The 24,393-nt window shown below is 42.5% G+C and overlaps 1 protein-coding gene across 1 annotated transcript in view; it reads left to right on the forward strand.

Moving 5' to 3' along the window:
- The window catches only part of DNAH9 (dynein axonemal heavy chain 9), a 211,248-nt gene that overhangs the window by 174,994 nt on the left and 11,861 nt on the right, over window positions 1-24,393 (forward strand). Inside the window, exons 63-67 of the mRNA XM_085306864.1 lie at window positions 11,300-11,527; window positions 15,733-15,924; window positions 16,424-16,615; window positions 17,358-17,528; window positions 20,066-20,248. Of these exons, the coding sequence (XP_085162990.1) occupies window positions 11,300-11,527; window positions 15,733-15,924; window positions 16,424-16,615; window positions 17,358-17,528; window positions 20,066-20,248 (966 nt within the window). The remainder of the gene's footprint in view (window positions 1-11,299; window positions 11,528-15,732; window positions 15,925-16,423; window positions 16,616-17,357; window positions 17,529-20,065; window positions 20,249-24,393) is intronic.

Genomic DNA, 24,393 nt, shown 5'->3' on the forward strand with positions numbered 1-24,393 from the left:
TGACAGGAATGTTATGAAGTTCAACAAAGCAAAGTGTAAAGTTCTGCATCTGTGGAGGAATAACCCCATGTATCAGGATGAGCTGAGGGCCAAATATCTGGAAACCAGCTTTGCAGAAAAGGAGCTTGGAATCCAAGTGGACAGCAAGTTTGACATGAACTGGCAGTGTGCCCTGCAGCAAAGAAGACTAAGAGTATCCTGGGGTGCRTTAAGAGGAGAGGGGAGGGCATCCTTCCCCTCTATTTGACACTGGACTTCAGATGTGATCTCATACAGTGCTGAGTAGAGTGAAAGAGTGAGTCCAGCAAAGGGCCACAAAGGTGATAAAGGGAGTGGAATATCTGTCATAACAGGAGATACTGAGAGCTGTTATTGTTAGCATGAAGAGGAGAAGGCTCAGAATGGTTTATCAATGTATGTAAATACTTACTGGAGGGAAGTAAAGGAGATGGAGCCAAACTCTTTTCTGTAGTGTTCGGTTATAGGACAAGAGAAAACAGGCACAAATTGAAATACAGGAAATTCCATTTTAACTTAAGAAAATTTGGACACCATTTTTTTGCAACCTGCTATCATTAGCCATGATCTGAGCAGGAGAGTTGGATTGGATGATGTCTAGGGGTCCCTTGCGACAAAGTGATTTTGTGTTCTTTCACCTTCCTATTGCCAAGCAGTCATGAAGTTAGCTTCTTTGATGCATGCAATCTCTCCTGTGTAGGGAGAAAGGATCTTTGCGTAGTGGGAGTACTGAGCTATATGACAGCATAAACTGTCTGCTATCTTTCCCTTGTTGTTCATACTCTGAAGCTTTTTGCTAGCACAGTGACCACCACAATCGCCAAAACATGTTCGTCAACCTAAGGACAGAAAAAGTGAAAGTTGTTTACATGTTTACAGCTGTAGATCTGGATGAACTGATGCAGGGAAGAGTTCAGACATTAAATATTCCCAATTGTAGTCTTCATCCATTAGCCAAAATGTCACTTCCCTCACTTCATGATCAAGTTAATTTAATTCTTGAGCATMTTCCGATTTTCACAGGTTGCTACTTCGCTGAGCCAGGTTCATGTACTAAACTGAATATAACAGTGAGCTCCTAGACCAAAACCATTTGAAATCTAGATGTTTGTGAAGCACTTTACTGCATCTTAAACACACTGGAGCCTTTTTCATGTACTTCACAACTAGACTTACCCATAAGCAAAAGAGATATGTTGTCGTCTATGAGATACATTGTCTTTGCTAGGTAGGCACACACAACRATTTGGTACCAAATCTCCGCTTCAGCAAAGAAGAAAGTACTTCTTTTTCTGGGCACAGTATCTTTCCATTCCTAGGGGCTTGTGAAACAAAAAGTATCCTTTCCATCTCTAGCTCTTGGGTCATGATTTTTGGACAGAAACTCTGATGGAAAAAGGTATTGAATATCAGACAGCAGTTTTCATTGCTGCTCATGTTCCAACAGCCATTCTCAAGCTTTTCAATTTGCAAATCCACTTACAGACTTGCAGTTAATCCAAATTTGGATCTGAGGTGGAATTAATCTTCTGCTGGACTTCCAATGCCTTTGTAATTATTACAGGTCCAGCTGAGTAATAAAACTACTGTGGGAGCCTCTGTCTTAAGAGTTGCAGAACTTATGGTGAGTTGAAACACCTCTGCAGTAGGAGTTTTACTGGAAATAAAGTTTATTTTTCTCCATTTCTTGAGATTAATCAAAGCAATTGTCCTTTGCTGTGTGTTTCACCTTCTCTTGCTCTCTGGCCTGGCAGTCTCTCAGGCTACTTGGGAGAATTATAGGAATGCTGTCAGGGTATGTAGAGAGGCCCATTTGGAGTTAAGTCTGGCAAGGGATATTAAGGACAACAAGAAGGGGTTCTTCAAATATATCAGCAGCAAGAGGAAGACTAGGGAAAATGTGGGCCCGCTCCTGAATGGGGTGGGGGCCCTGGTGACAAGGGATACAGAGAAGACAGAATTACTGAATGCCTTCTTTGCTTCAGTCTTCACTGCTGAGGATAGCCTTCAGGAATCCCAGAGCCTGGAGACAAGGGAGAAAGTCTGGAGAAAGGAAGACTTTCCTTTGGTTGAGGAGGATAGGATTAGAGATCTGGGCAAGCTTGACGTTTGCAAATCAGTGGGCCCAGATGGGATGCACCCACGGGTACGGAGGGAGCTGGTGGATGTTGTTGCCAGGCTGCTCTCCATCATCTTTGAAAGGTCGTGGAGAACTGGTGAGGTGCCTGGAAGAAGGCCAATGTCACTCCAATCTTCAGAAAGGGCAAGAAGGAGAACCCAGGCAACTATAGGCTGGTCAGCCTCACCTCCACCCCTGGGAAGGTGATGGAACAGCTCATTCTGGATGTCATCTCCAGGCCTATGGAGGAAAAGAAGGTGATCAGGAGTAGTCAGCATGGATTCACCAAGGGGAAWTCCTGCTTAACCAATTTGAGAGCCTTCTATGATGGAATGACTGGCTGGGTAGATGAGGGAAGAGCAGTGGACATTGTGTCCCTTGACTTCAAGGCTTTTGACGCTGTCTCCCATAACATCCTYCTAGMTAAGCTCAGGAWGTGTGGGTTAGACGAGTGGACAGTGAGGTGGACTGAGAARTGGCTGAAAGGCAGAACTCAGAGGGTTGTCATCGGTGGCACGGATTCTAGTTGGAGGCCTGTGGCTAGTGATGTCCCCCAGGCTGGGTCCCATCCTGTTCGACTTCTTTGTCAATGACCTGGATGAGGGGGCAGAGTGCCTCCTCAGCAAGTTTGCTGATGCTACCAAGCTGGGAGGAGTGGCTGATACACCTGAGGGCTGTGCTGCCATTCAGAGAGACTTGGACAGGCTGGAGAGCTGGGTGGAGAGGAACCTCCTGAGGTTCAACAAGGGCAAGTGCAGAGTCCTGCACCTAGGGAGGAATAACCCTAGGCACCAGTACAAGCTGGGGGCTGACCTGCTGGAGAGCAGCTCTGCAGAGAACGACCTGGGAGTGCTGGTGGATGACAAGTTGACTATGAGCCAGCAATGTGCCCTTGGGGCCAGGAAGGCCAATGGTCTCCTGGGGTGCCTTAGGAAGAGTGTTGCCAGCAGGTCGAGGGAGGTGATCCTGCCCCTCTACTCAGCCCTGGGGAGGTCACATCTCAAGTACTATGTCCAGTTCTGGGCTCCCCAGGACAAGAGAGACATGGAGCTACTGGAGAGAGTCCAGCGTAGGGCTRCGAGGATGATCAGAGGGCTGGAGCATCTGCCCTATGAGGAAMRGCTGWGAGAACTGGGCCTGTTTAGCCTGGGGAAGAGAAGACTGAGGGGGGGATCTTATCAATGTGTACAAGTACCTGAAGGGAGGGTGTCAAGGGGATGGGGCTAAACTCTTTTCAATTGTCCCATGCAACAGGACAAGAGGCAGTGGGCAAAAACTGAAGCACAGGAAGTTCCGCCTGAACGTGAGGAGGAATTTCTTCACTGTGAGAGTGGCAGAGCACTGGAGCAGGTTGCCCAGAGAGGTTGTGGAGTCTCCTTCTCTGGAGATCTTCAAGGTCCGCCTGGATGCAACCTTGTCTAACATGCTCTARGTGACCCTGCTGAGCAGGGAGGTTGGACTAGATGATCTCCTGAGGTCCCTTCCAACCTTACTGACTCTATGATTCTATGACAGAAGTCAAACAGGGATCTAAGCTAGCAGCTTCCACTGTAGAAATAGTTTCAGTGAATCTCTTCAGTGAAGGCAAAGATTTGTCTCCATCTCTTCCCTGAATGTCCTCTCCATCTGACCATGGACTGCTGAATCTAACTGATCCTTCATCTCTCTTTAGACCCTCMATCATGCTTCATTCACTTGATCATTCCCCACTTACTCTCTTCTTTTACTGTCTTTTACCTGAAATTTTCGCTCCTGTCTGTCATTATCCGAAGGCGGTGTTTGTACTTGTCAGTTAAATACTGCCAGGAGACATTCCTTGTGCTGGACTTTGACTGTCTGTTCTGTCCCATTGTCAATATAGATCCTGGTCCTGGTTTTGGGCTGAGATGACTGGCTTTCTCCTTGAGAGTTCAGGATCGAGTATAGCCAAGGTTCACTCTCAGTAGATGCCTCAGATGTGACCTAGGGGTTTTTGGAGGGTAGAACAGATCAATAGTGTAGAATGAGGCTGTGCTGAGCCAATTTCTCCTGTAAWTGTCCATGGCATATTTAATTTACTTTCATCAACATTCAGGCCTGTTTGTACTAAAAGAACATGCAAAATAAATTATGCTTCATTCCAAAAATTGTTGTTAAAAACAATTAGATGCCTACAGTACTGCATTGTACAGGCCTAGCCAAGATTCTSCATGATTAGTTAGGTGTGTAGCCTCCTCTGATATCTCCGCTAGCTTGACTCCGTGTTGTCAGTACCTGTATAGCTAGATGTGACTGCTTCTGTGTTTATATGTTCATGAAATTTCACCATAAATTACATTGAGATTTTCTGAAAAGCAGAGGGATAAATGGATAGTTCCAACTGCAGAAAAAAAGCTAACACTGATGCCATCATGTTCTTAATTGCATACTTTTTACTAACATTGTGGCTAAGACGATGAACAGAGTAGTGATGCTGTTTGCAGATGATATATAGCTGTTTAGCTATTAGCTATGGCCCAGCCCAAGTAAGATGGTGGGGAACTTCATAGGGGCCAGCGACATGAGGAGTGGACAAGACAGCATGCTCAGAGGTGAGACCAAAAGGCAGCAAATTAACTGAACTCACTCCTAGTGCTGTAATCCTTCCCACTGGCTGTGGGGCTCAGTAAAGGTTAAGGACTTTAGGAAGTGCTCAGAGAGTGCTGATTCCAGAAGAACTATGCATGTGTTCTTCCCTATTAACTGTGAGCCATGGACTGAGGGTGGAAAGAGCCTTAGGGAACCACTGCTAAAAATCAAAGCACCTCACAAAATTGTGAATGTGATGTGTGCCTCACTGCCTGCTAAGCAGGGCACCTTTGGTAAACTGGCTGAGTGTACCTCAATCTGTAATTTTAGTTAGGCAAAAACGCATGGTAAAGATGAGGCAAAACTTTTCTGGTGCTTCTAGAGCTCTGAGATTGCCTCTCCCTGTGCCAAGATAGTCCCAGGCCAGCTTGTTGCTCRGAAATAGCTTGACCCTTGGTAGTAGTTTTGAAGTTGAGGGTTTAYGCTTTCTTATGTACTCAGATGTCTGAGTTCCCTTTGGTTGTATTCACATGATCGTAAGGCTGGCTGAGGAAGGATGGAGCTGAGCCATTGCTGAGTGCATGTGGCGTCTTCTCACGTGATGTAACCTTATACTGCCTTTGAGAGTAGGCATGGTCAAGGGAATAGACTCCCTACAATGCTCTTCCTGTCCTTTTTTATACTCCTCCACAACACAGTAAGTTTAGGGTATAGTGGCTCTCTCTGGACTGTCAAGTCTGGCTCTCAGGTTTACTGTAAAATCAGTTGTTATTTTCTGAGAGCATCTTGTAACAAACTGAGAGTTTATAAAACCAACTAATTGTTATTGCTGTGGGAGGTGATTTGTGAGAAGTCTGGAGGAAAGCCACTTTCAAGGAAGTGAAGGGTCTCCAGTTGCTATCAGCAAAGAGAATGCATTGTGGAGYGTGTGCTGGTTTATATGTGGTGCTATTTCTGATGGTTTCCATAGCAACACTTGCATCCTGTGATATATGTTCTGCCTTGTGAAGTACAAAAGCACAGAGAGACTTGGAAGTGAATTCCTGGACAAAACCTCTGGTTCTGCCATTTTCCTGCATATGCACCCTTAGCCAGCCATTCCCACAGACCCTCATCCCCYGGTACCCTGCTGTCTCTCACTCCTATGCCGTAATGCAAAGCGGCGAAATAACACAGGGCAAGAAACTATGGTAACCCTCAGTGTGCCTGGAAATACATTTTGGCTTTCTTTTTTACCCTCCTTTCAGCTCTTTGATTTTATCAGAGTATAGCCCCCCTCACCCCTGTATGGATCTGACCACTTTATCTTTCCGTTCATAAAATAGGTAGCATACCTGTGAATTTGAAATAGTTGTATATGTCTGCCCACAGCCTGGACTAAGACAGGAGCTGTGAAAAAAAGCAGAGGTGCTAGGGAATTGTCTTCTACCACCTGCTTGTATGTCTATCTAGATGCCCTTATCTGACAGCTCTTTCACAGATTTCAAAATCTGGCTAAGAAAACTATTATAAAGCAATGAACTATCTTCTTCTGTGCCAGGTAAGTGCATCTTTCTGGGGGGTCTCATGGAGTGAAGAGGATGTACAACTGGTGCAACATAAACTCTACAGTAGGTTTAGGGAGAGAGTCTTGGGAGCGTATGAAGCGTATGACCTCATGTCATATGAAGGTGAACAGAGCTTGATTCTTCTACCCCCTTCTCACRAAGAAGAACTAAAGGCATTATTCCACGAGCTCAGCAGCAGGTAGGCTTAAAAGAAGTAAAAGGAGGCGGTTRTTCAATTGACACGTAGCTCAGATGTGATTTGTGTTGATGTAGCATTGTCTGTGTTATGTTGTTATTGATAATTGACATAACATTCAATTAYTGTGACCACATATGTTGTCATTAGTTTGTTCTGTCAAGTTGTGTTATCTSACTGCTGAGAGTTAATTTGCAGAGCTTTCTTCAAACCAATGAGTACTCTTCACAGCAGCTCAGTCCTTTTAAAAGAAAAAGTACCTTGTTTGAGCCTTATGCTTGTTTATGTCTTTTTTTTTGCAGATGTGTCTTAGTGTCAACTTGTGCTTCGCTGCATATATTCTTATTTTCCTTCCCTTCTCTCACAAAAGAATAATATATAAATGCACTTGATATTGTCATTAGAAATATTCCCTGAGTTGACTGTTAGAAGGCAGTGATACTGACAAACAGTGAACATTGATGTCGTATCAGCACAAATTAAAGCAATTATTTTTCAGCCATCTAAAACTGCAAAAGCAGATATAGGAAGAAAATACCAGTTAAAGATGAAATTGTCATAAGGTCAGGTACACAGTCTATGATTAAACTGATATTTAATGCACCATTTTTCTTTTGCTATTCTGTTGAGATGTCCCCCTAAACTATTAAATCTCTGTGGCTATTTGAAACACTTAGGTTGTATGTTTCTGTCCACTCATGTTTTATTATCAGACTAGTGCTTTCTGAGTGAGTTGATTGCATGCACCTTGGGGATTATCTTGTCTCTTGAAATCCTGAATGCGTCACGCAAGCACTGGTGCATTAACAGTCAGTTATAATTGCATTCTGTCTGTTGTTCTGCCCATAGTTAGAGTTYACAACAGAATGACTCTTCCTACTTCCCCCCAGAACATGATCCCTTTATAACATGATTCTTTTGTTCAGGCATCCTCCTGCTCATCTACCCCCCCGACACACACCCCAGTCTCCATTTAGTATAAGCATGTCCCAAATCCTTTCAGGAAAGGAGACTGAGTTTATGAAGTTCTAAACAAGAAATGTTGTCCCYGTTCATGTGAATCAGATCTGAGGCAACATGGCTGCAAGGTGTCCATGGCCTCCCCCAACATTTACTCTCTTTTCTCATGTTTCTGAAACAGCTTTCCCCTCATMGACTGATGCTTGACCTTGCGCAGGAATCCCCTAGCAATTTATTTGATCTTGGGCAAAAAGCTAGAATGTGTGCATAAGAGGGCCAAATTAAAGTTACCAAGCTGCAGAGAAGATGATACTTATGTCTGAAATATGGAGGTCTTAGGAAAAGAGGCACAGGTGCTTTTCCTGAGTTCTTGGTGCACTTCGTAACTCATTCCATAGAAGGAAAAAAAAAAAAAGATAAGTGCACATATTTAAAATGCATTAGTCTTGAAAATGCAGCTGCACACTTGGTCTGTTATTTCCTGATGTTCCTGAAACCAGTGAGAGCAATATATCTCCCCTATTAGGATGTTTTTGAAAGCAGCACTGAATGGGGAACCTTAACACCTATGTGATGCAGTCATCACAACCTCCTTTCCTAGGCAAAGTGGAGAGATGGACACTTTCAAGGAGTGACTTTACCGATCTGTTGCAGACGTCATCTTTGCCCCATCTTCTCCATGACTCTCAGGAGAGATGGGATGACTAGTTCAGCTGCAAACATCTGTGCTCAGACATACCTATTTGGTCTGATGGATTCCACACCGTCCTTTATGCTTGTTGGGATATAAATACCTTTGAAAATTAATACAGATCCTGAGACATGAAGCAATTGTTAGACAACAGAGTTATACCAAATTTTTGCCAATATAACCAATAACAGACTTTTGCTTTGCGATACTCAAGAAGGAAATTACTCYCAGGTAAGCCTGCCCACTAGTTGAGCAGTCTGTAGAGACCGGATGGCTGTAGGTGTGGAGCCAGGAGTCAAGTCTACATACATTACAGTCACTCTCAGGAGTCAGCATTCACCATGGTAACTACATACCTAACGAGGGTGAAAAAAGTGTGGTTGAAATATCAGATGTAAATGCTGATCTATAACAAGATCCTATACAAAAGAGAGAGGTGACACTGCACTCAGGACTTTGTAAGGATGTGGTGAGTGTGGAAGGACAGTCACTAGTGCGTAGAAGGGCACTGTTTCTAGATGTAACTGAGTTCTCAGTGTCTTCTCTGAGGTACTCCAGCACCCCTGGAGGCAAGAGATACTAAAAAAAAAAAAAAAAAAAAAAAAAAAAAAAAAAAAAAAAAAAAAAAAAAAAGAAGAAGAAGAAGAAGAAGAAGAAAGAAAAAGACAACAAAAAACCCCTTCCATAAAAGCTAAAAAAGCAAAAAACAAACTCCTCCATAAAAGCTAGAAGAGCAGTTTCTGTGTTCTTATAAAGCAACTCACTCAACATTCCTGTATGACACAAGTCCATAAAAACACTGTACTGAGGCAGACCAAAAAGCACACTACATAGTTATGGAGTGGCATAAAAAAGTTTCAAGTTTTATTCTCTGTTCCTTTGCTGACATCTGATTGCTTTAACCTTGCTAAGCATTGAATAGTTGTTTGCGGAGAATAACCATAAGGGCTCCAAAATCTCTTCCATGAGTGGTAATAGCTAATTTTGTACCCATCGTTGTTTGTGTATATAGCTAGGATTACTTATCTGTGTGCATTACTTTGCTTCTATCAACACTGAATTTCTTCTATCATTTCCTAGCTAGTCACCTAGAATGATGGGATACTTCTGCAGCTCTTTACCATCAGGTTTTATTTTTACTTCCTGGAATTACTTTGTATTAAGAGTAATTTTGTCAGCCCTCTAATCATTTGYTTTTTCAAGTGATTTTAGAATATGATGAACAGCTCAAGCTCTAATAATAGCTTTCTATCCTCTGTTTCCTCTCTTTTAACCAGTTGTTAGCCTGTGAGACTTTCCCTCTTACCTGCTATAGTTTAGGTTAAGTTTTCAGGACAGAACTTGTCTAAGYATTTCACAAATTGAAGTCCACAGCATGAAAAGCATTACCCTTGTCCGTGTCCTCACTGACTCTKTGTAAAACTCCAGCAGACTTGTAAGGCAAAATTTCCCTTGGCTAAAGCAACTTTCCTTGAATAAAGCCATGCTGGTTCCTTTCCATTTTATCAAATATTTACTTAGAAATATTACCATCTGAAAGTTAAACATCTCATTCTGAGTAAGCTCCAAACACTGAGAAACACTGGCCCTATGGAGGCAATTCCACATTACAGTGTTTTGCCTAAAATAGGTCTGGTGAGCTGCCTTCTGGAGATGCCTGTTCCTTTCCAGTAACTGTAAAGGGAGTTTATAGTGGCAAACTCGGGTTTGGACATCCACCTGTTAACAACCCAAACTGGAGCGAGAATGTTAGATTCTCAGTTTACTCTGATTCACACTGTTTGTTAATTCAGTTGCTTGTTGCAGTTTCCACTAGTTTGCCTACTACATGCCAAGGAGTAATTCAGTACTTCCACATCTGAGTTTCCTTAGGGTAGATACAATCTGGTAGGTTTATCCTTGGAGAGATTCAAAACCTGATTGGACCCGGTCCTGAGCAACCTACTCTAAGTGACCTGGCTTGAGTAAGGTGGTTGAACTAGGTGGTCTGCCAAACTGCCTCCAACCTCAGCAATGTGGTTGTGAATCTGTCCTTGTAAAAAGAGCTGTACTGTCAGACCCTTCCCAAGCTCTGCAAAGAATATCCATGCAAACAGTGAAGTGCATTGTTGTGGCCTTCCTTTACTTGGGCACGCACCGTACGTATTGATCATCTTTTAGTTTTATAGGCTCTCTGGTATGTTTCTGGCTTCTGGAATAGCTTTTATTATTAGTTTTTATGGTCTTTAAAAGATTATTTCTTAAAATCTTTTTTGGTGTTACCTTGCTTGGATTTTATACTGTTTTCTATTTTTCTCATTTGGATACAGTTTCCACTTTTTGAAGAATGCTATTTTACTCCTAATAGTCTCAATTAGTCTGCTATTTAACTACAAGAGTGCCTTTCTGGACCTTTTCATAGGTGATATGCATTTATTCTAAGCCTCTAATATGATTTTTTTATGTAATTTCCTTGCCACCTGCAAGCAGTTTATCTTTTTAGTGGCTCCTTTTAATTTAAGTTTAGCAAATTCCTTGTCCTGTCTTTGAATGGATAAATAACCTTCCAGAGTGCCTGTTAACACAGCCAGCTTGGATTACACAATTTTTAAATCAGTGTTGTTTAGCCCATGAATCCCTGTTGTGTGTTACCTGCTCTGTTTCTAAACTAAGAAAAGCTATCTTCTTGCCCAGCAACTACAACACTATATTGACTCTAGGTGAGAAATTGAGGCATGTCTTCCAATATTTCACYGTATCTGTGTAATTCTGACAGACATGTCTAATTAGTTGCATGAATAAGCAAGTATTTTATGTTAAAGAGTCTTTGTAAAACTACCTGCTTGACTTTTTTCCTCACTATTTATCATTACTGATATTGAGGGTCCTCACCATTATTCTATTAAAAATGAACAAACATTTTCATTTGAGCTTACCAAATCTAGGCAAATAATATCATCAGCCATACATTACTGTAACAAACAGGAGATTGTTAGACCCAAGAACACATACAATTCAAGAGCTACTTCCTTAACTTCTGGTTATTTATCTTGATTATTTTGAATTTTTGATTTGAATGGCCCAGTGTATTTGGGGCTGTGAGTTACAGAGAAGGACTATTGGGAAAAGTATCAATTTCTTTAGGATTGATGGTGCCATTTGTTTATTTGTGTGATGGATTTGCCTAATGCAGGTGTAAATAAGGGTAACTGATAAAGCATTGTCCTCTTTGTCCCTACCAGAACATCCACTTGGTGGCCAAATGGCTGAGTTCCCTGGAGAAAAAGCTTGAACAGCACAGTGAGGGCAGCCACCCAAATCTCCGCATTTTCATCAGTGCAGAGCCTGCACCCTCACCTGACAGCCACATCATTCCCCAGGGCATCCTGGAGAACTCCATCAAAATCACCAATGAGGCCCCAACTGGGATGCACGCCAACCTGCACAAAGCCCTTGACAACTTCAACCAGGTATGAACTCTAGTGGGGTCCATTGCTAACATTACTGGACAGGCTGACAGACTGTCTTGGGGCCACTGGATCCATGTATGCAGTGTGATGTGTATGGATGATGACACTCCCAAGCAGTTAATGTATGAATCATATAGCGTCCAGCTCCATCAACCCTTCATTTCTTCTCCAGGAGCTGGGCCCAGCCTTCTTTCCTCCTTCCAGGCTCTAATACTGCTAAGTGAGGACTCAGGTAATCCTGAAYGGTTTCGTTCCTCCAGGATGTCACAGGATACCTGACCTGTGRCTGGTCTAAGGCTTTACTCTTCAATTTATGATCATTAGAAAGGGTAATTTTGTTAAGGAATCAAACTTCTGAATGCAGCATTTGGGAGACTTTTAGCACGTTTTGACTTGATTTCTGTGTCTGTGTCACTGCTTTTTGGGTTGGACACTGTCATATTACATCTAACAGCCAAAGATATGGAGACCAGAGCAGGGTTAAGGCTTGCCTTCTTGCCTATTTAACTGGGATCTGGTATTCAGACCTGTTTCCAAGATATGGGCAGATCGCTTTTCAGAGGAGAACAGTGGGACATTGTGTTGTTGGCCCAAAGGCCTATTAGCTCAAAACCTTGCTGAGATCAGAAGAATTGTGAATTAGAGCAGAAATCTCGCTGCAGGGAGGATTTGTTTTACCAGATGGGGATAAAATAGGCCATCTAGAGTGTTGCTGGCCCACAAGAATAGCTAATGGTAGGTTGCTTGTTGCTCTTATTACGTGGTATCCTGCAGTTATCACATACATATACTCGCATTATATTGACTGCTGTTACTGCTCTTGGATGCTGGAACTGCAGCATAACTCTCCTGTGCAGGGGGCATGAAAGAATAGCGTGTGGAAATGACTGACAAATGTTCTTTTCTTGGTAGTCACAAAGGATGGGTGTGGAGCAATGTTAGATTCATTATAACTCTATTATTAAGTAGAAACTGCATGAGTGATGAAACTAGCCCACCTTGTGAGCTCACTTAGTTACTCTGTCTGGTCACTGCAGGACAGGAGACTTCTAAGAACAGCAAAGAATATATGAAGATGTACTGGCGGCTCACTAGAGAACAGTCTGCTTTGCCTGAGTGCTGGAGCCTGTCGTATCTTACTGCTGAAGGCTGCTATGCTTCTGCCAATCCTTTTTCTTTCTTTTTTTTTCTTTTTTTTTCTTTCCTTTTTTTTTCCAGATGAGATAAAAGGCTAAGGGCTAACCACTCACATTTAAGATGATACCTTTCTTAGAGACACAGACCATTGCATTCTGCTGCCCTGAATCCCCATTACCTTTACTCACACATCCTGCACTGCCATTACCTTGGCATGCTGAGCTCTTGCAGCAGGACTCTAGCTGTTGAATGTATAGCAGCCAGAAAGGCCTGAGGGTATTCTYACACCTTGGACTCTTTGTATTACTAGAGTGGCAATAACTAATGTCTCCATTCTGTTGGAGACTGAGTACTGGGAACACAGGGGCTGAAGTAGCTCAGCTGGGAGAGCTTTAGACTGAAGATCTAGAAGTCCCTGATTCAAGCCTGGGCTTCAGCAAGGGGGGTCCTTCTTGCCTTCTCTGGAGATATTCAAAGCCTGCCTGGGTGCAAYCCTGTCTAACATGCTCTAGATGACCCTGCYTGAGCAGAGGGGGTGGACTAGATGATCTCCAGGAGTCCCTTCCAACCTTGCYGATTCTATGGTGATTCACAGGWCACATTTTGCAGGATTCCTCATTCTTTTCTCTCTATGCAGCCTGTTGTTACTTGGGACCACACTTACCTAACCACAGCAAGTAGTGGACCTCAGGCACAAGTGCAAGGGGCAGAGAAACTGGGACAGTTCACAACTATTTTCACATTCCGAGACCTGGGTTCTGAGGAAATCTTGAGTGTATGAGCTAACATCTCTGAAGAGATGCAGCTAAGAGGTACAACACAATGATTAAGGCAAATACTCAGAGATCATTCCATTTTTATCTACTGTCATTCATCATCTTGAATTCCACAAAAAGTCCTGGAGAGCAAGGGAGGGGAAAACCTTCACCAAAAGTAACATTTTCATCCTTCCTCTGCTCATTTCAATCAGATAGTAATTAGCATTTTCTGAATTGTCAGAGTATTATAAAATGTCTCTTATCACAAATCCTGGAGCGAGTGGGTGGGGCCCCTTTACACCTCATTTCCCCACTTTGTACAGACTGGATGTTCAAATTTAGCTTTCAGCTGAAAGTCACAAAGAAGGCCTGTTATTGTGTGTGGGGAATATTGTTYTGCTTTGTAGCTAAAGAAAAAAGCACAATTAAATAGAGAGGCCAAATGAGACTGAGCTGGATTCTCACTCAGTTTTTATTCAGGCAAACTCCCTTGAAGTCCAGGGATTTTTTTTTTCTGAAATGAAAGATGAGCTCAGCACATATTTGAACCTGTTCTTTCAATAAGGTACTAAGTCAGGTTGCTGATAACAAAGGGATTTTAGAGACCTGTCTGATCAAGGGARATCAGGGCCTGGATTATTCTTGATCATCTTACACTGTTTGCCTTGTCTTGCATGCTATACAGTATGGGGATCCCCCCTTTTCAGCAAAGACATTGAGCTGTGCTACACTTTCCAGCTCATTAGAGGTCTAATATAGTGGACTCTCTTAATTGAAAGTAATGAAAGGAAGTCACACGAGCCCTTTGTAGCCTTTGTTGCATCGGCTGGCATATCTGCACTCTCCTTGCTTGGGCTCTTGCTCAGTCAGCCATACAAGTCAGGGCCACCGTGTCCTGCACATATGGTTCCCAAGGAGGGTTTGCAGTGAAATAGGTGGAAGTACAGCTGAGACTTTCCCAGAAAGTTAATCTCGCAGTTCTGGGGAGACTTAGAGAACTTTCAGACAGATTCTTTGCAGTGTACATGCCTGGATCTGAGGTGCTAGCATGGAAGCCCGCTCTACRGATGTGGATGCTCCCTTCCAAGTGGTACTGTTGGCCACGGGCAATCACATCATGTGGTTCTAGCCATGKGGCAGGGGATCTGCTGCTCAGCCATGTGTCACTCTTGCCATCTCAGAATTAGGGCCAAAGCTGGCTACGCCTCCTCCTTCTTCAGCCTCAGAAATCAAGTACCAGCTTTCTTTGTGAAAGCTGTGATTCAGCCTTATACCTTGCACATAGCTATAGCTCTTGATTACTTTTTCTGCTCTGTTCTCCCATAACAGTAATCCTCACACCACTGGAAATAGGCATGACTGCCTCAGCGCCTATTCTGTGCCCTACTGCTGTAACCATCTCTTGCAGTTTCTGAGCACCATCTGGGGTTCTTTGGAGACAAGTTGACTTTGTTCAGTTTCATTGATTAAATGACTCAGATTCCCACCCCTCTACCTCCAACATCACGACTCTGCCTACTCATTTATAGATATTCAGACTTAAGAGTAGCCAGGAAGTTGGGAAATGAAGCACTGGTTGCTATGCTAGCTTTGAAGGGCTGAATTGTTTTTTTTTTTTTTTTTTTTTTTTCCCTCACAAGTGTTTGATCTCTCCTCCTTGGATCTTTGACAGTTCCTCCTGTTCTTGCCTTAGCATACTAAGTGGGTACCAGCCCCAAGAGGTTGTGCTATCAGTGAATATGCTGCTGCAGCACATAGGCTGACTTTGTGCAGACTGTAGTATTTCTGGGATAGCACTCTGCTTCTTCAGTTCTGCAACTCAAAGAAAGATGCTACCCAGATGAAATCTTTTGTGTCCAATGTACAGGCCTGATTCTTAATTCTTCCAGGCACGGTTCACCTCAGCAGGACCCCTGCCTAGGACCACTATCCCAGTCCCATTGCTGGTGCATGTTTTGGTCAGTGCTTCTCTCCATGCCCTTACTGTGTGATGCAGGGTGTGTACAGATTCATGTTTCCTTCTCCTCCTGGCTGTCAGCATATGTTCCTGGGCAAAGTCACTGTGAGATGGAAGAATTCCACGCAGATGGAAAACTTTTAATTTGGGAACTGTGCATCAGAATTGGCAGATAAATTTGCAGTGCAACCCACAGACCTAGAAAACTAAAGAATATGTAGATTATGCAGAAATGAACAGATAGGGCAGTCAATTCACCACCCTCCAAAGTGATGTGTATCTGCAAAGCCCTGAGAGGCACAGAGACGGGGACAGTGCAATTACACAGCCTTGCCTTTCTATCTGTGTTTCAGGATACCCTGGAGATGTGCACCCGGGAGAATGAATTCAAGAGCATCCTGTTTGCTCTCTGCTATTTCCATGCTGTGGTGGCAGAAAGGCGCAAGTTTGGCCCCCAAGGCTGGAACCGCTCCTATCCCTTTAACACTGGAGACCTCACTATCTCTGTTAATGTGCTGTATAATTACCTAGAGGCCAACTCAAAGGTATGTGAACCAAACATAGTCTGTCTGTGGCTTTTACCTACCAGTGATAAACCAGCTTGTGCTGAAAGTTCTGGAAAGTTCCCTTAAAGGCCAGTTCCTCAGAATCTTTGGTTTTGTAACTTTGCAGTTTGGTATATCTTTGGGGTGAGGCGGGAAAACTTCAGCACCACTTGTATCTCTAGGAGTTTGCAAATCATACCAAATAGCGTCTATGGTCTTTATGAAACACCTCACAGGTATGACAGAGGTCTTCGGTATAATAGAACTTAATAAGCCTGCATTTCAGTGGGAAACTACACAAAATCTATGCTGCAATCCAGTTTTTGCTAGCTAGGATTTAACTACTACCTAATGTTTGTTTACTTAGAAAACTGAAATAGTGAAATGGAAACATTAAGTGAGCAGATCAATACTTAGTACTATATAGCCTGTAATTCAAYGACGACTGGTGGAGCTATGGCTGTCCAAACTCCTTCATGCCTTCTGGTTCATTCTTCAGGTTCCATATGATGATTTACGCTACCTCTTTGGTGAGATTATGTATGGAGGTCACATTACAGATGACTGGGACAGACGGCTTTGCAAAACCTACTTGGAAGAATTTATTAAGCCAGAAATGCTGGAGGGCGAACTCTTCCTTGCTCCAGGATTCCCCCTCCCAGGAAATATGGACTATAATGGTTATCATCAGGTAAGTGTTTTGTTTTCTGGCATTATTTATAAGCGTAACTATAATGTCTTCCGTAACTGCCCTATAATCTGTTTTAGCAGGTAGTGAATAGTATTGCAGTTTTCAACTCACCTCCTGTTATTTCCCACTATGTCCTATTTAATGGTAATTTGCTACTTCATCATGAGCTCATTCTGTTTGTGCATGAATAGAACAACTGTATTGGTTCTTGAGACTTGAGCAGGTCTCTTAGAAAATTACATCCACATACTCTTTACTAAAATGGGCCTTTCAAGCTTCTTTTATCATCAGCTTCACTGAGAAACACTGAAGGATTGTGTTGATCTACTCACTGATCTCATCTGTTCTGTGTAAACAAATGCAGCRGCAGAGAAATGCATATTAGGTTGTTTTTGTTCATAAAACCTAACTGCAGGAAGCAAAATTCGCATAAGAGATTTCARAATATTGATGCTGAAGTGCACAGCAGATAATTTCTAGAAAAGGACCAGGCCTGAGATCTGTAGCCAAACCAAACATTAACAATTACCAATTTTTTGCTGTAGGAGTTGAGGCAATTCTTATTTCTATAAACAACTGTATATTTCTTTCTCCTGACAGTTTACTGGTGTGTCAGCCATGAGCAAAGTTATATCAAGCTGGGCTAACTTTCTTGGGTGGATGATAATTCTAGTATCATGTACTCTGAGAAYAGAGTGCCTTGGTCTTTGTATCTAATCTCTTACCTGATTTTTTGGTACAGTACATAGATGATGCCTTGCCTCCTGAGTCTCCTTATCTGTATGGCCTCCATCCAAATGCTGAAATTGGATTCCTTACCCAGACCTCAGAGAAGCTCTTCCGCATCGTCTTGGAGATGCAGCCTCGGGACAGCAGCATAGGGGAAGGAGGAGGGGTGACCAGGGAAGAAACGGTGAGAGTGGTAGTGGGAGGAGCTGCTAAATTGTGATAACTGTTGCATGAGTAAGCAATCCTGTCTAATTCAGATTTATCTCACAACCATTTATTATAACATGTTCTGCCTTTTCCTGGTGCAAACGAAGTGTCTGGAACAGCTAGCCTCATATTATGCAGGACATCAACATGGTGGAATGTAATTGGATGATTGTCACTAATAGGACAGTGGCTTTTAATTACCCCCTGAACTACAGTGCCTTCATTATCATCCCATGAAGACATTGCAAATAAACCTTATGTGGCCTTCACTGTCTCTGAGCTAGAAGTGCTTATGCACATCATGACTGGCATACCAATAGATTCCCAGATCTGCCAGGCATAACGTGCCACCCAGAACTCACTACACCACTTACCACTGCTGCCAAGTCCACTAGGTCCAACCCTAGCCCTCAAGCTCCCCAGGGGCCTTGTAATTCCTTATTTCCAGCTGAACTTACTCATTATGCTTACGTATCAGACTGATCTCAGCCCTTCCTCTCAAAACTCACAGCTCATTAAAATCTAGCCCAAGCATTCCTAACAGGTTTGGAAACCAGCCAGTGCTCATTCAGTTTTCGAGTTCTGCAAGCTTAAGATCCCAGCTTGGTTTCTGGAACTTTGCCAATAGGTAAATGACTAATGGAAAGCTTATATGAAGGCTGTGGTTTCGCGCATGCTTATCATGATGCTGGGTAGCTTACTACCTTCACCTGAAGGACACTCAAAAATGCTGGTTGTATTCAATTTTCAGCCCATAATGGAATACAAGGGGAGGGAAATGATCTAGAGGAAGCAAAGACAAAGGAAATGTTCAGARATACCAGATGTGAACACCTCTTAGACCTTGTGCTGTTTAAATGCAATTGAACTGTCTGGCCAGTGATGCAAAATTATCAATGAGTGATCGAGCAGTTAAATTGTGGGACATGGCTACCCTATAAACTCCTGCAGGGCAGGCATATCTGAATGAGGGGACTCTCACAGGAGCACAGAGCACACTCTGACAGTCCTTGTGGGCTTCTTGACCTATGTAAGAAGATAAGCTGCCTGGAAGAGACCTGGGTGTCTCTCCACTGTGTTATGTTGTGATTTGGGAGATGTTCCTATAGCCTATTATTTTCTAGTGGTGGTCTCTCACATTATTGAAGCTGTTACTGGCACTGACCATAGCCTTTTCCTCTCAGTCCTTGCAAGAGAATGATTGAATTGTTGTCTCTTAGCTCCTCCATTTGAGAATTTCCARTCCCCTGTTTTGTTGGAGCAGTTTTAGAGACCTTGCAGGGAAACTGTGAAACAGTCATTTTCCTCAGGCTCTGACAAGTCCAGTTACTCCCACAGCTTTCTGAGGCCACATTACAGAAAATGAAACATAATTATCGYGAAAAAAAACAGAACAGAAGAGTTTTACAGGGAGGATTTCAAATTATAGGATATTTCTGTACTGCACTTGAGGTGTAGCTCAAGAGCTCTTCCAACCTAGCTTTAACTTTAGCTAGATAGCTCAGGTGTAATAACAACCAAATATTCTCATAAGGTCTGATACATGTACACGGAGAGTTTGGAACAGCTACAGTGTAAGGAAATCAGCGTACAGAATCCAAAATACAAATTTTGGTGGGCACAGTAAGGAAATTATACAGTACTCTCTCTACCACTGATTGGCAGCTATCATTAACACCTGTACTCCAAATTTTGCACATKGTATTTCAGAATTATAATTCTGCTTAATGAATTCCAGAAAAATCCTCAAGAAGTAGAAGTCTGGCTTATATTTCAGTGCAAAGGTAAAGAAAAGGAGAATGTAAGAGATTTCTCTACCAAGCTTCCTAATGGTTACCTTAAGTCATTGTACCTGAGAAGTAAGTGCCRCCAAGATTAAGGGCTCCACGTCCCATTGTAAACCAGAAATGTTTTTCTCTGTTGTGTTTACTTTTAAATATTAGAAACATCCTGTTGCTTTGAAGTTTTCCCTGCTTAATATTTGCAGATTTAAGACTGTTTCCAAACCAAGCTGTGATAAAGACATGAAAATAACTTCTTTTCATTTTTTTTCTATTCAAATTCAAATTCAGCTTAAAATTAAATTTTATGTAGTCACCTCGCTTAATAAATATGGCAAAGAAAAATGGATCATAAGCTCAGTTGTCCTGACTGAGGTGTCCCAGCTGAGTTTATAGCCCTATCAGTCTTCTTACATTGAACCTGACCTTAGCAGAAGTAAGAATGCAAACTTGAGACCCAAGAAGAATGGAGGCTGCTGCATGTCATGCTGACATTTTTAAACCATCATTTTGAAAGCTTCTCATCTGACATTAACTTCTGTAAGCATTTGAATTTTAATAGGATGGGGCAAGCTCTTTGAAAGGTGCCATGCCCAGTGCAGCAAACGCTGATTGTTTTCGGAGACAGTAACTGGCAGRTGGAGTTCTCTTCCCATGTTCAGACAGCTGTCAATTGAGAAAACCCCTTGGGTCATTCACTAACATCCCTCTCTCTTTTCCCTTTGGCAAACAGGTGAAAGCTCTTCTGGATGAGATGTTAGAGAAACTGATGGATGAGTTTAACATTGCAGAACTGATGGCAAAGGTGGAGGAGAGGACGCCGTACRTTGTGGTTGCCTTCCAGGAATGTGAACGCATGAACATCCTCACCAATGAAATAAAGCGCTCTCTCAAAGAACTGGATCTGGGGTTGAAGGTAAGTGCATTGTAGGCTTGCAACTGCAGTGCCTATGTAATTCAATGTAATGAATGAAATRGTGCTCAGGGAATAACAAGGATCACAGTCTGTACTCAACACTGCTGCAAAACAAACTTGACTTTGTGGGGAAGGATTCATCAATGGATTTCAAATAGCATGTTGTCCCCAGGCCATAAACCCAGGCACTGCAAGACTTAAGGATACACATAATAATGACTGCTCTTGYAAAGAGAGATCAGGCACTTTTGTCTACGTGATATTGTAGCACAGCAACAATGGGACACTCAGAATTTGAGAAATAGCTATTCAAAATTTATGCAAAATATCTCACCTTTTCACAAAATGCCCGGTTAATGAGGGGAACTTGTAACAAAATGCCATTGAAGGCAAAAGTTTAGCAGGAATCAAAGGGAAGATTGGTCAAGGATACAAGAATATGCAAAATATAACAGAAAAGGACTGAAAAACAWGAGTTTTGGAAGGGATAAAACTCCTCTTTCTACTGCGTATAAGTCAGTTTCTAGTGCAGAGGGTCAGGAGTAGACTTCACCTATTGAAATACAGTCCCATGATTGCTCTGCACCTAGTTCCTTTTCCATCCTGAGAAGAAGCTAGACACTGTTCCAGGCAGGTGAGGCTGTCTTTGACCATTGCTTATGGAGAATACTGAGGGGCTCTGGGACAGCAAGACATACGAGATAGGATGCCAGTTTCTGGGTTCAAGAGAGTGTGGAAGAGTCTGTCTTGGAGGCTGCATCTGCTGGTAGGTAGTCATTTGCCGAGTCCCCTCCCAGGCAAATGGTGGTACAAGGGGATATCAAAGGCTATGGAAGCAGCCCTTCATCATGAGTCTTGTGAAGGGCAGTCCAGCCACCTAGAAATGCATGTTGTTTGTCTGCCTCCACCCCATGACAGACAAAATGGAAACCTGCTATAATCTGAGAAACAGACTGTGGCTCTGTGCATATAAAACCCAGTCAGCTCTTACTTCTCTTTAGCTACAAARTTTTTCAAGGAAAAGCAGGATCAGAGCAGCACTCTTCCTAGAAGGAAATAGGTATTTCATTTATCCTGCTTCAAGGCACAGATGGCAGTAGCACGGAGGCTGTGTCCTGGCGCAAAGCTGCTCAGTTGCTTCGTTCCCAGCATCAGTTTCATTCCTGGCTACAGTCAGAGAGGAAGAGAAATGCAGCATGTCATGGGAGACCACTCTGAACTCTTTTAAGGCTTGGTGTACCTCTTGCTAGACTGCTCATTAAGGGATAAACCAGCATAGATCAGACTGCAGGTCAGTGAGCACCTACCTAGGCAGCCCTCATACACCAAAGCAACCTCAGCATCTATAAAGACTTCATCATGGCCATGTGTTGTACATCCTTTGGAAGWCCTAGATGTAGCAGAGAACTGCTGCCCAGAATTTATGAAAGCAAACCATGGCTTCAACACTGCCACAGATGCCTTCCCTGTGTCACTAAATTTGCTCTGTGACAATTCCATGATGAGAGGTAGCACGTATAGACACCAATTCCTGTTCTGTTATTTCCTGAATGGCAGGCTGTCATTCCACTTAGCTAAAACTCTCAGCTGAAAAGCTCTCAAAAATACTTTGCAAAGAAAAACCATACTTGAAGGAACTGGAAATACTCTGTCCTGATCCTGTAAGGTAGAAAGGTCTTAGAGGTGAGCAAAGGATGACCTGTCTTCTGAATGACAGGTCCCAGCCCTCTCCTGAGGGCTCCTTTGAAGAGGGATCTTCAAAGGACGTATCTACAGAGTGCACACAGAGTTGCTGGAGCTGGCTCTGGGTTTTAGATAGCTGCAGTTCTGCAGGGATAGAACTAGGCCGCTTCCAAATCCCCGCAGCTTTGTGCTGTGCGTTGTAAGGTCGGCAGCTTAGATCAGTGCTAGCTTAGGCATTTCTGCATTGCATTCATAGCTGATGCTTGTTGTCTTGATTAAAGAGACAGACATATCATATATGCTTAGTAGTGGCACAGTATAAATAATCTGTTTTAAAATAGGCTGATATTTATGTAGTCAGTTATTATAAGCAGATTTCCTTTATTTTCTAGCATGAGGCAGTGGAATTGAAAATTCTATTTCCCAAGAAAAGTAGAAAGAAGTAATTTAATGTTTCAGTCTTGGAATACCAAACAAGATATTATTGTAACTGGGACAGTATGTAATAATTAGATTTAATATGGAGAAATGTAGGCTGTTAAATATTGGTAGGGGAAATGTGTGGAAGTATGGGCCTAAATAAAACATAGGTGGAATCCTGCACAGAAATCAGGCAATAAGAGAGGATGCAAAGTCTCCCTAGACCCTATCACATATCATGACAGGGAAGTGAGAAACATAGATGGCAYCTGCAGGAAATGACTGTATAGATTTCTTCCAACAGTCTCAGTACTTATGGCAGGATTCAGAGACACCACGGGGACAGGGCATGAAACTTGTTTCACAAAGATCAAATGATTGGCAGAACCTATCTGTGTTAGCATTTCTTCACCTCATGTATGCTGAGGAGACAAGTTTGAAGGGTCTGAGACACCGCCAGTGGGCAGTTGTTCTGTGCCTGTGCGCATAAGTTGCATATGGGTCCTTGCAGAGCTAAGTTGTGTGTCTTGCATGACCTATTCTGCTACTCAGCTCCACTTCATGGGCCCTTCCCATGCCTTGGATATCTTGAAAYGGCCAGGGACGCTTGGCCCTGCAGTTGGCTCTGTCTTTAGGCAGTGCTGCCATCCTGACTTGACAGCTACATCTTACACTTGATTTGGGAGAGAAATCACTCTTTAGTTGTTCCTCCTGAGCAGCTCCTATGAGAGCCGTTAAYACATATTAATCTCCTGGACTGAGGATCTATACAGACAGCACTCAGAGGAGGAGAGTTTACGTAACAGTAGCCACAGATCTTAGAAGACAATAAAACACAGAGGAAGCAAGTCATATTGTTGTTAACTGAGTCTCTGCTGAAAGAAGGCGATTTGGAAATGTCATGACTAATTTGAATTTTTGAATAATTCATTGTGTATATCTAACGGAAGGCAATTGTTTGGTCCAAAAATAGGAGGCATCCCATTAGGAGAAAGGGAAATGGAAATAGACTGGTAGCCATCAAAAACAACTGACATTTCAAAGCCCTTAGTTCTTAMTGACTTCCATGAGACCAGTGGCTGGGCTGAAACACTTGCGTGTTAATGCTGTACCCAGTGTAATTTTGTGAGCAGATTTTCAGTTTTACCACTTCAGTGGAGGATAAGCCTCCAAAATGAGGATAATAAATATTATTAAAGGATACAGTAAGGCCAAATTTCATAATGTTTTGTGGGTATTTCACTGTTTCAAGTGAATATAACCTTAACTGAGAAAGCAATCTGTGATAATAATCTGTTCAACTTGTGGGAATGTCTGCAGGCTGATCAGGATTTCCTTCAAGGGTGTCTTTAATGAAAATTATTCCTAGCATTTTTCAAAAAAAAAAAAAAGCGTAACTTGAATTATTCCAGATACACTTTAATATTCAACATATGAAATGCAAATGCATGCATAACTGTGTTTGGGCAACTATACAAGATTGCTGCTTTGGATGTTCTGAACCCTCATAGGAGATACCAACAAGTATGCTTGAGGGTATAGGCTTTAAAAATTGCTTTTCTTAAGCCTTCCCAAGAATTACATTTGCTAATTCATTTGTTTCCAGAAAGCAAAACTAGACCGGATGTACGACCATGAAGGTTATGATTTTAATCTCTTTGCTTGTACACATTTTGCAATACTTTTACCAGCTTTGAAACCTTTCCAGAAGTGAAAAATACTTCTGACTATCCCTGTAAGACAGTCCTGTGGTTCTCAGTGTTCTGTTTTGTCCTCTGTCCATCAGACTTCTTTGTCTGCGTAGTCTTGCCAGTGGTTTTAACCAGAGACCAGCCTATTAAATAAGGAACATGGTCCACACTTTCTAAGCTCTCCTGAGACTGGAGATGGTGACTCATGTGGTATATATAACAAGGGACCAGAAGGAACTGAAATGAGACTTCAGAGGGATTTTTTTTTACCATTATTGAATAACAGAGCTGTAATAGCTGCCCCTGACGGGGTCAAATAATTTTCACAAAGTTATGAGTGTCATTACCAGC

The sequence above is a fragment of the Rhea americana genome, unplaced genomic scaffold (assembly GCF_003343005.1).
Source record: "Rhea americana isolate MKP2758 unplaced genomic scaffold, rheAme1 scaffold_249, whole genome shotgun sequence".
Taxonomy (NCBI): Eukaryota; Metazoa; Chordata; class Aves; order Rheiformes; family Rheidae; genus Rhea; species Rhea americana.